The sequence below is a fragment of the Rutilus rutilus genome, assembly GCF_951802725.1.
Source record: "Rutilus rutilus genome assembly, chromosome: 21".
In the NCBI taxonomy this organism is placed as follows: domain Eukaryota; kingdom Metazoa; phylum Chordata; class Actinopteri; order Cypriniformes; family Leuciscidae; genus Rutilus; species Rutilus rutilus.
In genome coordinates, this window is record NC_140226.1 from 14,505,164 (window position 1) to 14,520,435 (window position 15,272).

The window sequence follows — 15,272 nt, forward strand, 5'->3', positions numbered from 1 at the left end:
ATATTAATATTATTTAGGCTATATTTACTAATACTTAGTATAGTAATATGAATTAACGTAAACTATTTAATATTTTTTAATAATAATAAATAGATAAAAGTTAAAATGTCATCATGTATATATTAATATGTATAAATTACAGTAGGCTATTATCATTATTGTTGTGTTATTATACATTATTCTTTTTTAATATATTATAAAAAATTGTTTTAATGTTTGTTTTGCCATTTGGTGCACTTTATTATTTCTGTGTAAAATAATAAAATAACAACATAATAACGAGAAAAAGAAACTATTATTGGCGAAGTTTACTAAACAAGTGTGAACAAAAAACTACATCTCCCGAGATCCACAGTGACAGCCATCGTCGGAGTCCATGCATGGCATGTTTGTTTGGGGAAGGGAGGCGTCTGTCCTCACAAAGTTCTTCTGCACTGGAACTCTTGCTTCATTCTGAGATGACGGTGATGAATTGTCACAATGTGCTGTGATTCCTCACGCAGGCGGTCTGCTGTGTGTGTGTGTGAGTGAGGGGGGAGGTGAAAGTTCACCATGGCTTGGCCATATCAGGTGACAATGTGGAAAAGTTTGGCTGCCTCCTCAGATAAAATTTCTCAAACTCTGAGAATGACAAGCGAAAGGAACTACAATGAAGTGGACGGAGAAAACGAAGCGCTGTTGTTCGGATATTATGACGACGATGATGATTTCGACACATTCACTGACGGGGACGGAGACTGCGGCTGTGATGAAGGAGGTTAGGGGATAGATTTAATTTTGCACTCATAAATAAGGGCTCATCTATATTTTACATGTTTCTAAACGGGCGCAAAGTGTAATTCCATTACAAAATATGGTAACTTAACAGTAATTCCCTCTAAAATACAAGTTAGTTTGTTACTACACGTCACAGAACTGTGGTTACTTGGTGTTATTAGCCACCAAATGTAATAAATAAATAAATATTAAATAAGAAATACTCAATATTCTGTAAGCTTCTTACAATGTTTGAGATTATATTTAAATGTATTATGGTTTTAAAAGTAGGCCTACCAACAATAGTTTCAGCAACTAGTGTTTTGTTGGAAACTTTAGTTGGTAAATATTTATGAGGGATTTATTAATAAGTTGTGGTAACTTGATATTATTATATATATTTTTTTTTTATTCAATTCTGCAGGCTTCTTACACTATTTGAGATCCTATTAAAATGTATTATGGTTTTAAAAGTACTGCTAATAACTGGTTAACTCTCTGTAAGGTGTTTTGGTGGGAACTGTGTTTTGGTAAAGGTTCATAAGAGATTTATTAAAAAGGGGGATGTGTTACTGCATTAAAACTGTGGTGATTTGGCATTAGCCACCAGTATCATAAAAAAAATTAGCTACTTGAAACAGTGATATGGTTTTGAAAGTTGCAACAAACTGTAGCCTTGAACTAAATTGGTACTACTAGCCTAATTGGTGGAAATACTATGGTAAATATTTACAAGGGGTTTATTAATGAGGGCACACATTTCTTACCTTGCCTTACTTGTCTTACCTGTTTTTTTTAAAGACCTTATGTTATATAAGTTTGTGTATGGATTTGTGTGATTCAGTTTGGCTATTTGATCTTTATGGAAGTTTCGCGTCGGGCGGTACTTTGCCTCCATGTCGTGCGTTGAAATCGTTTAATGCACAGCTAGCCGTGGATTATCCTGTTTATACCATGGTAATTTGCCAGCATTGTCAAGTTAAATCTGTCATTGGTATTTGTAGCGCTAAATTTGAATGAAAGGACTAAAATGAAGGTCACTGTTATGTACGTCAGCTATCACTCGTTAGATCTAACATTCTGCCTGCTTTAAATCAGACAGAGATAAAGTAGTGCGGTATGGTTATGTTTATTTTATTTATTAGCCTATAGAGAGAGAGAGATGCGTGTGAATTACCTGCGTCTGTGCAGCATCAAAAATGAAGCTGTGTTTAATTACTTCAAAAACAGCGACGCTACAACCTCCTTATAATGTAGAGATTCAGTAGCAAAGTTCATTTATTAACAATAAAAGTCGCAGGGCAACGTTTACAACTAGCTTCTGTTTTTGCGCAACTTTCTTCAATTAGGGTTGCCAGCTCTGCATAACAAAACCAGCCCGATTGATATTCAAAACAAGGAATCAAAGCCAAAACTAGCCCTCTTCAACCCTTGAAAACTGTGTGAAAGTAGCCCAATTCTGCAGGAAAACCACTGTCTCTGATCTCTGTCTGCGAGTGACGTATGTGTGTGTGCGCTTCAGTAAAAACAGTACATTAATATAGAACAGTGATTAGATTTTAGAGTCGAGTGTTCAGACAGACCATGGTATAATTTAATTTCGTGCTTCAACTTACAAGATTTCTTAGAAACCAGTTAGATTTTTAAGCTAAGCATTTCCTATGTTTCATTCCATTGTTTCTACACACAACTTTAGATGCAAACGATGATTGTCAGCTCAAGTCAGCTGAAGTTTTCCTGGACTTTCCTGGAACTGGACCCGTTTAACAAACACAAACACACTGCTACTCCTCACTATGTAGTGCCCCTGCCCCTGTTAGACACTTCGATAAACACTGCAGGCTGTATTTTGAGACTAGAAGTGTCCCTCAGTCTCACCAAATGCAGTTGACATTCCTCAGCTGAGAGCTAGCAAGGTCACAGTCATCAAATCATCTGCAGCATGTGATATGAAGGAGTGGAATGCCAGTGTAGGCTGTGCCCACAACTCCACACTCATGCCCTCTACCAGTCGTCCTGCTGATATGATTTAAACTGATGGGATTAGTATGCCATTTCTCTTTTCACTTCTTAGCTATACATGCCTAATTGAGAGTGTATGAACTTGTCCCCAGCAGATGTTATTAACGGCAGTTTGTGTCAACGTTCATGCCTCTTTTAGATGTTAAATTATTGTCCAATGATGCAGAATGATACTGTTTTGAAATTAAATAAATATGACAATTATTCTAATGCCGCCTTTAATCTTTATATAAGATGTTTTATGTCAAAACATTCATGGTTTGGGCTACATACAGAAGAAAAAAACCATGTTTAGCCATCATTTTTGTTATCCTTACATGTAGCTCTTTTTTTTTAGGTGTACTGTACTTTCATTTTGGACTATTTATTGAATACATGACTTTCAATCAAATACTTTCTGTATAGGCTACAGTACACATAACCAATGTCAGTCTTTCCTCTGACTAAAGATAACCTTGAGTGATGCCGGTAACCATAGTGACAAGAAAATCGCACACTTGGCAGTAAATATCAAGGCTTTGTGTAGTTTTTTTTGAAGATTAATTTTTTTTAGTAACTTTTTTGAGTAATTCAATACACTCCAGCTGTTGTCATTCTTCAAATATTTGGTTATAGATGTGTCTCGCTCTATAAGCACAGATTAACATTAGTCATTGACCGCAAAATGTCATGCTATAGGCGACATCGTTGACATGACAGACAATTAGCTGTTAAAGGGATAGTTCACCCAAAAATGAAACATAAACACAAAAGAAGATATTGTAAAGAATGTTGGTAACAAGACAGTTTATGGTCAGCATTGACTTGCATAGTATTTCTTTTTTTTCCTACTATGGAAGTCAATGGGCGCCATTACCTGTTTGATTAGCAACATTCTTTGAAATATCTTCTTTTGTGTTCAGCAGAAGAAAGAAACTCGTACAGGTTTGGAATAATATGAGGGTGAGTCTGTTCATGCCATACCCAAAACCCAACTCACTACCACATTTCCTGGAAATATAAGGTTGTCACTCTTATTCCTATCAGAACTGTGTATAAGAAGGGACATATATAGCATTACAGAACGACAGTACTATAGTACTATGCATACTATAGTGACAACATAAATTAGTAAACAAAGTACGTATACTGCATTTACCAATAGAAATCTATTGTAACAACGTAAAATGCTTTACTGTCTCTTTTGGTTATTTTCATGCATCCTTGCTAAATAAAAGTATTAAAATAAATAAATAAATCTTATTGACCCCAAACTTTTGAACATTAGTTGTAGTATAGCGGTCACTAGCAGTTCATTTTGGCTCAGTTTAGTTGTTTGAATTCTGCCTTTGGTTTACCATTAACCAGAAATAGCCTGCGTGTTTGTGATGCATATTCTCAAGCAGTGTTCCTGTGTTTGGCTGTTGTACAGTGCTGGGGTTCAGTGATCCGTTCAGCAGTGAGGTGAAACCTCGGATCCTGCTCATGGGCCTGAGGCGAAGTGGCAAGTCTTCCATTCAGAAAGTTGTATTCCACAAGATGTCACCCAACGAGACTCTCTTTCTGGAGAGCACCAATAAGATTTGTCGAGAGGATGTTTCCAACAGTTCCTTTGTCAGCTTCCAAATCTGGGACTTTCCTGGTCAGATTGATTTCTTCGACCCCACATTCGACTATGAGATGATATTTCGTGGCACAGGGGCTCTCATCTTTGTCATAGACTCTCAGGTGACTCTCTGTCTGTCTGTCTCTTTCTATCTGTCTGTCTGTTTCTATCTGTCTGTCTGTTTTCTATCTATCTATCTGTCTGTCTCTTTCTATCTGTCTATATGTCTGTCTGTCTGTCTGTCTGTCTGTCTATCTGTCTGTCTTTCTCTTTTTATCTGTCTGCCTGTCTATCTATCCATCCATATTCATCTATCTGTCTGTCTCTTTCCTATCTATCTATCTATCTATCTATCTATCTATCTATCTATCTATCTATCTATCTATCTATCTATCTATCTATCTATCTATCTATCTGTGTCTGTCTCTTTCTATCTGTCTGTCTGTCTATTTATCTATCTGTCTGTCTGTCTGTCTATCTATCCATCCATATTCATCTATCTGTATATCTCTTTCCTATCTATCTATCTATCTGTGTATGTCTGTCTCTTTCTATCTGTTTGTCTGTCTGTTTTCTATCTATCTACCAATCTATCTATCTGTCTGTCTGTCTGTCTGTCTGTCTGTCTATTTCTATCTGTCTGTCTGTCTATCTGTCTGTCTGTCTGTCTATCTATCTATCTATCTGTCTCTTTCTGTCTGTCTGTCTATCTGTCTATCTATCTCTCTGTCTTTCTATCTATCTATCTGTCTGCCTGTCTATCTATCCATCCCTATTCATCTGTCTGTCTCTTTTCTATCTATCTATCTATCTATCTATCTATCTATCTATCTATCTATCTATCTATCTATCTGTGTATGTCTGTCTCTTTCTATCTGTTTGTCTGTCTGTTTTCTATCTATCTACCAATCTGTTTGTCTGTCTGTCTATTTCTATCTGTCTGTCTGTCTATCTGTCTGTCTTTCTCTTTCTATCTATCTGTCTGCCTGTCTATCTATCTATCCATCCCTATTCATCTATGGCTGTCTCTTTCCTATCTGTCTGTCTGTCTGTCTGTCTGTCTGTCTGTCTGTCTGTCTGTCTGTCTGTCTGTCTGTCTGTCTGTCTGTCTGTCTGTCTGTCTGTCTGTCTGTCTGTCTGTCTGTCTGTGTTTCTATCTATCTGTCTGCCTGTCTATCTATCTATCCATCCCTATTCATCTATGTCTGTCTCTTTTCTATCTGTCTGTCTGTCTGTCTGTCAATTCAATTCAAAATTGCTTTATTGGCATGACTGTACATAATACAATATTGCCAAAGCTTGGAATACATAGAATAATTATAAATAATAAAAGATTATAACATAACTTAAATTGAAATGTACAAATTAAATTAATTGTACAAATTTAAAGTGTAACAAATTAAAATGTGTGAACATTTGATACCACAGTGTTTTTACATACACACACACACACACACACACACACACACACACACACACATTACTGAGGGTCACTGTGGTGGACAGTTGGGAAACACACTGAGGTCAGACACACACATTCACCTGCTGTCTCTCAGGCTGTGGCACACACACACACACACACACACGTATCTGGCAGCCAGTGCTGCTGTCTGTCCCTCTCCTAGTATGATCTTTATCTGATCTACTTCAGTCATGGCTGTAAAGTTCTTTATTAAGTTTGTGAATTTGTTTATGTAGAGGTCTCTGATTGAACTGTATTTGTGACAGTGAAGAAGGAAGTGCGTCTCTGTCTCAATCTCTCCTGTCCTACAGTGAACACACACCCTTTGCTCTCGGGGTAACCAGCTCTTTCTGTGTCTGCCGGTCTCGATGACTAGGCTGTGTTCACTCAGCCTGTACTTGCTCAGGATCCACACACATAATTTGATTTCAGAGTTCTATAGAGTTGTAATTTACTTTGCGTTTTAGTTTCCTGATCCCAATGTTCCAGATATGTATTTTTAGACTGTTTGATAATTTGGTTTATTTTGATGTTTGTGTGATAAGCAGTGCTTATCTGAGACTGGTTAGTGTTAGTAGAGTTAGTCAGGTTAGTAAGTCTCAGAACCAGTTGACTGAGGGGACTTTTTTTCAGTTCTTGGGTTTGTAGTGCTTTAAAATGTTCTGTCTGTCTAAAAATCTGTCTGTCTGTCTTAAAAACACACTATAATGTCTTCCTGTACAGGATGATTATGTGGAGGCTCTGAGTAGACTTCACCTCACTGTGACAAGAGCCTACAAGGTCAATCCAGATATCAACTTTGAGGTGTTCATCCACAAGGTGGATGGGCTGTCAGACGACCACAAGATTGAGAAACAGAGGGACATACACAAACGCGCCAATGATGATCTAGCCGATGCCGGTTTAGAAAGAATACACTTAAGGTTTGTATTTTAACTGCTCGGATATTGTGGCAGTTTTAAAAAATATCTTCAGATGTTGGAATTGTGATGTGAAATGTATTATTTCTTTCAGTTTCTACTTGACGAGCATCTATGATCATTCAATCTTTGAGGCTTTCAGTAAAGTTGTGCAGAAACTCATCCCTCAACTTCCCACCCTTGAGAATCTGCTTAACATTTTCATATCTGTGAGTAGCTGAACATCTTTTAGTTCTCTGTGTGGTTCACTAGTTTTAATATCTTGGTTTCACTTATTTTCAGCACTGATAAATCTTATCAGGGATGAATCTATTATCAGTACTTAGTGTTGAATTAAAGGCACGCTATGCCGTTTCCGTTTTTCTCAAACGTGGAGTACTTGTATTTAACGTGACTGTCGTAAATACCACTCACGCAGAGCCGTCTCTGCACTCTTCCGACCGCGCTTTCTTCGTTTTCTTCGTCGACTCTGTTGTTGATGTATGTGACGTCAGGCTGCAAAGCAAGTCGTGATTCTCTCGAGATTTGTCGGGGCGCCACCTCTTAAACTTGCATTGCATAATTGACCAATTATGACATCATTGGTTGTAAATGATGATGCATTTGGAAGTCTTATTTAGAATTAAAACAGCAATACACTAATTATAACTTGCAAAGTGGTTTCAGTATCATGCAAGAACATGTCAAAAGAAATGTATTTGATGTTTTTTGCCAATCATTTTCACGTATAGACGCGTATAACCAGAAAGCATAATTTGCTATCTGTTGAGCATTACAGTATATATGGTCACATTCACCCATTAGCATGGGTACATTTGCACTGCCCTGTGATTTGCCGCTTGAAGTTAAGTACAATGGAAAAAATATTCAACATGATTATTACAAAACCCATTATTATTATATTTATTATGATCTCTTTCAAACGTAATATAATTTCATGGTGCTCGTGTTTTATTTTTATGTTGATCAGAAAAGCAATTACATTTAGCAGAATCATAAATACTTGAGCAGTTCGCCAGCTGGTGGCAGCAGAGGGTAAATTTGACATGGTAAAAAGACTATGCTATAGAAGTATGAAAGCTAAACAATTTATAGATTTGACATTATGGAGATTGAAATCTCTTAACCATCTGCCTATGCATTGTTATATTAATCTGCTTTTTATGCATTGTCTGATTTGATAGATTGATTCGTGTCCATGATCTCTGTCCCTACACTGTGAAAATATTTTATTTAAAATTATTTATATAGACTGTTGTCAAAGTTTTTATTTTAAAGAAATTATTACTTTTATTCATCAAGGAGGCATTAAATTGATCAAAAGTGACAGTAAAGACGTTTATAATGTTTCAAACGTTTTCTAGATTAAATTTCTGTTCTTTTGAACTTTCTATTCATTAAATAATCCTAAAAGAAAAATTATATCATGGTTTCCACAAAAATATTAAGCGGCACAACTGTTCTCAACATTGTTAATAATAAGACTTTTTTTTTTTTTTGCACACAATCAGCATATTGGAATGATTTCTGAAGCATCATGTGACTGAAGACTGCAGAAAATTCAGCTAAATTGTAATAATTATTTGCAATATTACTTGTATTTTTGATCAAGTAAATGCAGCCTCTGAGACCATAAAAGATCTTACTTTTGAATGAGATGAACGATGTAGCTATTTAAAATGTTATACAAATTATTTAATTTTATTTTTAATTTATTTGAAGTATTTAACTGCAATTTAAAACCTACCGTGATGCTTTTACAAACTTAAAAACATCAGTCACAAATGTCACATTTTATCTTTAGAAGAGGATTTCTAGTCTTCCAACAGCTTTTATAGAATTAGATGCATTTTCTAACAACAGTACTTGCAATTCAGTTGATTACTTGGTTGCGTAATTCATTTCCACTTCAAAGTGTTCTAAGATATGATGTCCTGTTCCACTTCATTTCTTCTTAAGAATAACTGCTGACCCCTAACCCGGCCCTGTGCTCTCATTGCAGAATTCAGGGATTGAAAAGGCTTTTCTCTTTGATGTGGTTAGTAAGATTTACATAGCAACCGACAGCAGCCCGGTGGACATGCAGACCTACGAGTTGTGTTGTGACATGATAGATGTGGTTATCGACATCTCGTGCATCTATGGGTGAGTGACACCAAGATTCCCCACCATCTCAATCCCATACAGTTCCTCCACAGCCACAATACGCTATGTAACACGTTCTCATCCCATAGACATGAAGCAGCGTGGCAAGCCTTGCACTTTCCCTCACTATAATTCTTTTTTTCCATGCATCTAAAAATACACACAAACATTCTACATGCAACAACTTTGTTTCCCTATAGCCATTGCTGGCTGTGATTAAATCTTTTGTGGATTAGCAGCATATAACTCTGGGATATGTAAACACTGGCTTTAAACATTGGAAGGGCAGAGAGTTGCACCTCCAGCACCATCGACCCTATTTGTCCTGTAATTTGACGGGACACCGCGGTCTTAATGGGTACAGGAACGCAGGCCTGACCCGGGGCCGCACAGCTGTCGGTTCGCAGTGGCTTGCAAGAGCAGATGGGCCACCTCAGCACTATTCCGTGAATTGGGGAGCAGACAGTACGATTAACCCTGCAAATTTAGCTTTAGTCGGTAACTGAGAGGCATGGAGTGGTTATATTCAGTTCGGCCCATTTTTGCATGCCTGCTTGTGGGCTCATCTGTAGAATATGACTTTTATTTATATTTGTACATTAGTCGAGCTGCTGTGGAATTAATTTCCACCAGCCGGCTTGTTTATTACTCATTGAAATTAATAAGCTACTTATTTTTTCCCCTATTCATCATGTTCGCATTGATCTGTGCTCTCAGTATCAGGAAGCTTCAAATTACACGCTTTATTATGTCATCTCAATTTGCTCATCATCTTTTCTGTGCTTTCTTTTTTGTGTGAAAAATATTTCTATATTTGTAATATCCATGCATAATAGCATAAAATTGTTTGGTTTTAAAAGCAGGGGATTATGACAGGGCATCTGTTCATTTTGATAATTATGATATGAATCAACATCTGTTCCACACAGATACAATTTCACTTTTTTTTTTTTTCAACTGTAGTCTGTTCTTTAGCTAAATTGGGAAAGGAAGCCGCCTGTCCTCAGAGGAACGTGTTCATTACGGACTCATTATTGAAGGAAAAGTGCTGTATGTAATGTAAAATGTAATGTAATGTCTCTGGAACTGCTGAACACAAGACATGATGAGAGGTGGTTTTGTTTTTGTTTGTGATTTTGTTTTAATTGTTCTTTTCTATATATATATATATATATATATATATATATATATATATATATATGTACACACAGATTGACTGGAGATGAGGCAGGAACTCCATATGATAAAGACTCCATGGCCATAATCCACTTGAACAACACTACGGTCATGTACCTAAAAGAGGTCACCAAGTTTCTTGCCCTGGTGTGTTTCCTCAGGGAAGAGAGTTTTGAGAGGAAAGGTGAGCTTTCTGGACAACGAGGAAATATGTTTGGTGTAATATTATTGTTTAAATCTGCCATTTTCCATTTAGGGGAGACCAGGGCTAGTTGTCACATGGAGAAGAAGTCTCAATGGCTACTTAGTGTCTCAGGGTGCTTTCACACTGGCAGTTTAGTTCGGAACGGGGCACGGTTCGCTTTAAAAAAAAATATTTCCGCTAATGTGAACGCCGTCATGTGGACCCGGGTGCGCACTGGGGTACCGAACCCGAGACTACCTGGAGGAGATGGTCTGGGTTCGGTTGCACTCGAACCATGCCGCGGTTCGTGTGAATGTGAAAGCAACACGGACTCGGGTGCGCACTTGTTCAGGAAGAAAAAACACAATATATTGACTCACGTTCTGTTTTATACGCCGAGCACGTTTGCGATGACGAGTGTGAGTGTGAAACCAGACCAGCGCTGTGGGGGGCGCCGGGAACAATCGCGCTCGGGCTCGGACCGCAGCAAATGAGCCCAGTGTAAAAGCACCCTCAGTAACATTGAGATTTTGAGTCTAATGATAAAAATGGTTGTTTTCTTTAGCAGTTTTAGTTTGAATCAATTAGTTCAAAACCCTCTTAGCCGTATGGTTCATTACTTTTTTGTGAGTTGAATAATAATTTTACTGTTTAAATGTAGCTGAAAAGCCTGTTTAATTGCTTAATGGCAGGTTTTCATTCTCATGATCATATACAGTTTAGGGTCTGTAAGATTTTTTTTAATGTTTTTTAAGTCTATTGTAATATTGTGAAATACTATTACAATTTATACAAACTGTTTTCTATTTTTGTATATTTTATGTCATTTATTCACGTGATGACAAAGCTGATTTTTCAGTAGCCTTTACTCCAGTCTTTTGTGTCACATGATCCGTCAGAAATAATTCAGATGTGCTGATTTGGTGTCTGTTATAACTGTCACATTTGATCAATTTAAAGTAAAAATCTTAATTTCTTTCAAATAAATTATCCCAAACTTTTAAACTTAAAAAAAAATAAAAATAATAATTGTCAATAAACAGTTGATTCCTATTGTGACAAGTTGCCACATGTAATGGCATTCTCCAATAGCAGTTAAAATGAGTTTAATTGAACTGAGTATTTGCTTTCCTTAGCAATGATGGTAGAAATGTGATTTTATGTAGATGTTATGAAGCCAAGCACAAACTGTCTTTTAAAAAAGTAAAACAGAAATAATCACTGGAGTAAAAAGTGACAGCAAGTCACTGTCTCCAGTTATCAATAGCTTTTCTTTTACTGCTCCACCAATATCCATTCTCTAGAGGATTAGTACCTGTATGAGTTTTTTTCTTCTGTTGAACACAAAAGATATTTTGAAGAAATTTGGTAATCAAACAGTTGATGGCAGCCATTGACTTCCATAGCAGGAAAAAAATACTATGCAAGTCAATGGCTGCCATCAACTGCCCGGTTACCAACATTCTTTTGTGTTCAACAGAACTAAGAAACTCATAGGTTACCGGTTTGGAACAACTTGAGTGAGTAATTGATGACAAAATAAAAATTTTGGGGTAAACTATCCCAACACTTAAAGTGTTATCAAATATGACAGCTGATTGGAATACTAGCATGCGCCATATATTTTTGAACAATTCCTTCATGCAGCACATATAGATTAAACTGAGACAACATGAATAACCTATAGCTCAGCTTTTACTAAAAGCTGTTTAGCAATTACAGCTACAGTACATTTGTCTTAAATCAGTCAAAAAGGAAGCTGCTGGTGTAAGCTGCATTCACAGAGAATGGGATAATTAGTGAAATCCTTGGGTGGCTAATGAAGTTTGAAATATTCATGCTAGGAAATACTAAGGGGGTTAGGGAGAGTATCATGAGAAATCATATTAGTCAGTGGGGAAAACAAGGCATATTACACAGGCGTGGATTTATTCAGAGGAAACCTACTGACTTCTTTGATGACATAACTTAGCATTTAAAGAGAGTCATAGTAGTATATACATTATAATTATTTATTCACGCTAATAGATCTTTAACTGAACTGATTAATTTTTGCCAGAGGCTATTTTACACTAATTTAAAACAGCAGTATTTTCTTTGCACTTAATGTAAATAGTATTTAGATTTTATACTATACAAATAGTGGCAGATAATATTTGTTTTCTTTCTGCTCAAATCATGACAAAAAAAATCTGCATTTTTCAGACTGGACCAGCCAGTGTGCATGTGTATTCATTAAGCGTGTGTCCCAGAACACTGCAGCTGTCTTTAAAAGCTCTTTTTGCTATGGAAATAGTCAGTGACAATGACTTTACCAATTTTTAATGTAGACGGTGGGACTTATTCCGCCATATTGCACATTGCACTTTCTCCCATTCATAGGACGTGTCCCAATTCAAAGGCTGCATCCTTCGAAGGACTCAAAGGTCAGAATGAGCGTTATTAAATGGGACGGTCTAGCCTATGGAGGACTAGTCTCGTCCCCTAACAACAGCTGCCATTGATTGACCCTAAAGTTTGTACTGGACTTTTTTTGAAAGTTATATTAAACTGTCTGAAAACAAAACCGGGTTCACAAACTGTCTAAATATATTCACTATGGTCCATTTCTGTATATAATAAAGAGTATAAACTAGATTGCATAATCGCATCTTAGTAAGATATATCAACATTTGACCCCTTTAACATGCTTTTTTTTTTTTACATTTATATTATTATATATTTGAGTAAGTTGAAACTCAATAATTGCATTTAAAAGTGTAATTTGACAATTTCTCTCAATTATGGGGTAGGCAAGGCCTCGAAGGATTCATCTGTTGTATCCTTCGTTTCACGGGAAAACGAAGGACGCATTTGAAGGAGCCTTCGAATTGGGGCAGCCTTCGTCGTGCCGCATCGAATGCATCTTTCAAAGGATGCAGCCTCTGAATTTGGATGTAGCAATAGTAATATGAGTATATGATAATGTATTATGTAAATATAAAATGAATACCATCTTTGTATGCCTTAAGTCTTTGGTTAAACTGAATATTTCAGAATTTGTGAGTTCATAAAGCCAGTTGGCACTCATCAAGTGCTACTGAATATTGAACACTTGCTTTCATAATATAGCTGTATGTAGGTGTTAGTAAATGTTTAATGTAGATATTTTTTTTTTCATTCTCTGGATCAAAGCTAAATGACATCTCTTGTTATGTGTGTCAGTCTTAATTCAAAGTGCATTTATGCAGTGGTCTAATTTGGAATTGGTTCGAACGACTTTCCTACCGCAGGCTAGTTACACTTCTCTTTGCTCACACAGGACTTATCGACTACAATTTCCACTGTTTCAAGAAAGCCATTGAGGAGGTGTTTGACGTGCGCTTGAAAGTGCAGAGGAGTCGGAAGCTTCTGAGCCAGAGGAGGTGGAGCAGACAGACAGTGCCAAACGGGACTCAGGTGCATCCTCATTGAAGAGCATTGAAAGCCGTCCAGCCTGTTACAGTGACTCGAGTGTGAAGGATTCACACAGACTTTGCTTGAGCTCTGAGTCTTTTTCTGGGCCACTTACTGCTCTTCAGCAACCCAAAAGGGCAATACAGACTGATTTGTGCATTTAAATATGTTGCACGTCTAGCTTAGCCATCCATGTTTTACTTTTAACTGTTCACAAAGAACACTTTTTTTTTTTTTTATAATAATATTTTTAACTGAAAAAAAAAATCAATTGTGCTACAGTTTCCCACAAAATACATGGTAAAAGCCATTTCCAAAGTCACTAAAGCAAGATATTTCTTGCATATGTACAGTAGGGCACAAACATGTAATTTAACTTCTATATGCACTATAAAAGAAGAAAGAAATTTAATTGCTCAATTAAAACAGAATTTCCCCCCTTTTAATTCAGAATTATTTATATTTATCAATGCCCCTGCTGATGTTTTTTACTTTGTCATTTGTTCATGGTTAAATAGCTGTTCAGTTTCATAAATATTTTGCTTTATTAACTTTAAACGTAATTTATGTTTGTCAGAAACTTCTTTAGGGCCACTTACTGTTCTTTAGAAATCTAAAATTAAAATACAAACTGTGTTGTGTATTAAATATCGTGCACGTCTAACTTAGCCATCCATGTTTTAACTGTTTGCAAATAATAATAATACATTTTATTTATAAGAATTCAAAAATGCAACATTTTGTATTTACTGGCTTAAAATAAAAAATTACTTTCCTATTTTAATTCATAATTATTTATGTTTATTACCCCTGCAGAATGATTTTGGATCCAATTTAATCTGTTGAATTTTTTTGTTTATTTACTTGAAGTTGTAAAGTGTATCAGAAACTTTAAGTTAAAGTAGCAAATGATTGGTGGTTTTGCGTATATCAGTGGTTCTCAATTAAGGGGCCGGGACCCACTAGGGGGCCTCAGCAAACTTCCAAGGGGGCTGCGGGATGACTTAAAATAATATATATTAATATGTTATTATTAACACCATTAAAGTCACCATGAAATCAAAATGGCCAGTTCCTATTTTTTATGGGATATTCCAGTATTTATCCTTCTTGCAGCCACTTCTCTTCTCTGATGATGTGTTTTTTGGCACGAGGGTGGGACAACCTGTCACTCAAATGAGATCACAGCAATAGCAAACTACAAGGAAACAATCAACCGCCCTACTTTTTTTTTTCTTGTTCGAGAAGCCGTTTCACTCTGACATACATCACAAAAGAGAAGAAAAGACTATCGCAACTTCTGTTTCATGTCAACTTTAATACTGTTATAATTTTAAAAAATTATATAGAAAATGATATGATTAAATATGTATTTATATTTATAAAAAATAGATAAAATCTAGAATACATATTTCGTTTTTCTTTTTCCCCCTTTTAGTAATTATTAGGGGCCAAGTACCGAAGGTGCGTAGGCACCTATTGTATCCGTTGGCTTATTCTTCTTCTTCCATTTCTTCTTCCGCTCTTGAGTCTATGGCAGCCCTCATAGAGGACAGTCTGAACTGCCACCATAGCAAATTTGGAGTC

General features: G+C 36.3%; 1 protein-coding gene across 1 annotated transcript; it reads left to right on the forward strand.

The window, feature by feature from the left end:
* Nucleotides 1–344: 344 nt before the first annotated feature.
* Nucleotides 345–13,922, forward strand: rragd (ras-related GTP binding D). The gene is made up of 7 exons (XM_084392931.1): nt 345–757; nt 4,190–4,485; nt 6,549–6,748; nt 6,840–6,954; nt 8,748–8,890; nt 10,102–10,250; nt 13,552–13,922. Exons 1-7 carry the CDS (start codon nt 553–555, stop codon nt 13,701–13,703), a joined length of 1,260 nt encoding a protein of 419 aa, XP_084249057.1. The 5' UTR covers nt 345–552; the 3' UTR covers nt 13,704–13,922.
* Nucleotides 13,923–15,272: the final 1,350 nt, after the last annotated feature.

Bases quoted from the DNA above. Each gene is read 5' to 3' on its own strand.
- rragd (XM_084392931.1), top strand. From the start codon at position 553: ATGGCTTGGCCATATCAGGTGACAATGTGGAAAAGTTTGGCTGCCTCC. The intron at 4,486-6,548 runs GTGACTCTCTGT...CTTCCTGTACAG, and splicing joins TCTTTGTCATAGACTCTCAG to GATGATTATGTGGAGGCTCT. The intron at 6,749-6,839 runs GTTTGTATTTTA...TATTTCTTTCAG, and splicing joins TTAGAAAGAATACACTTAAG to TTTCTACTTGACGAGCATCT.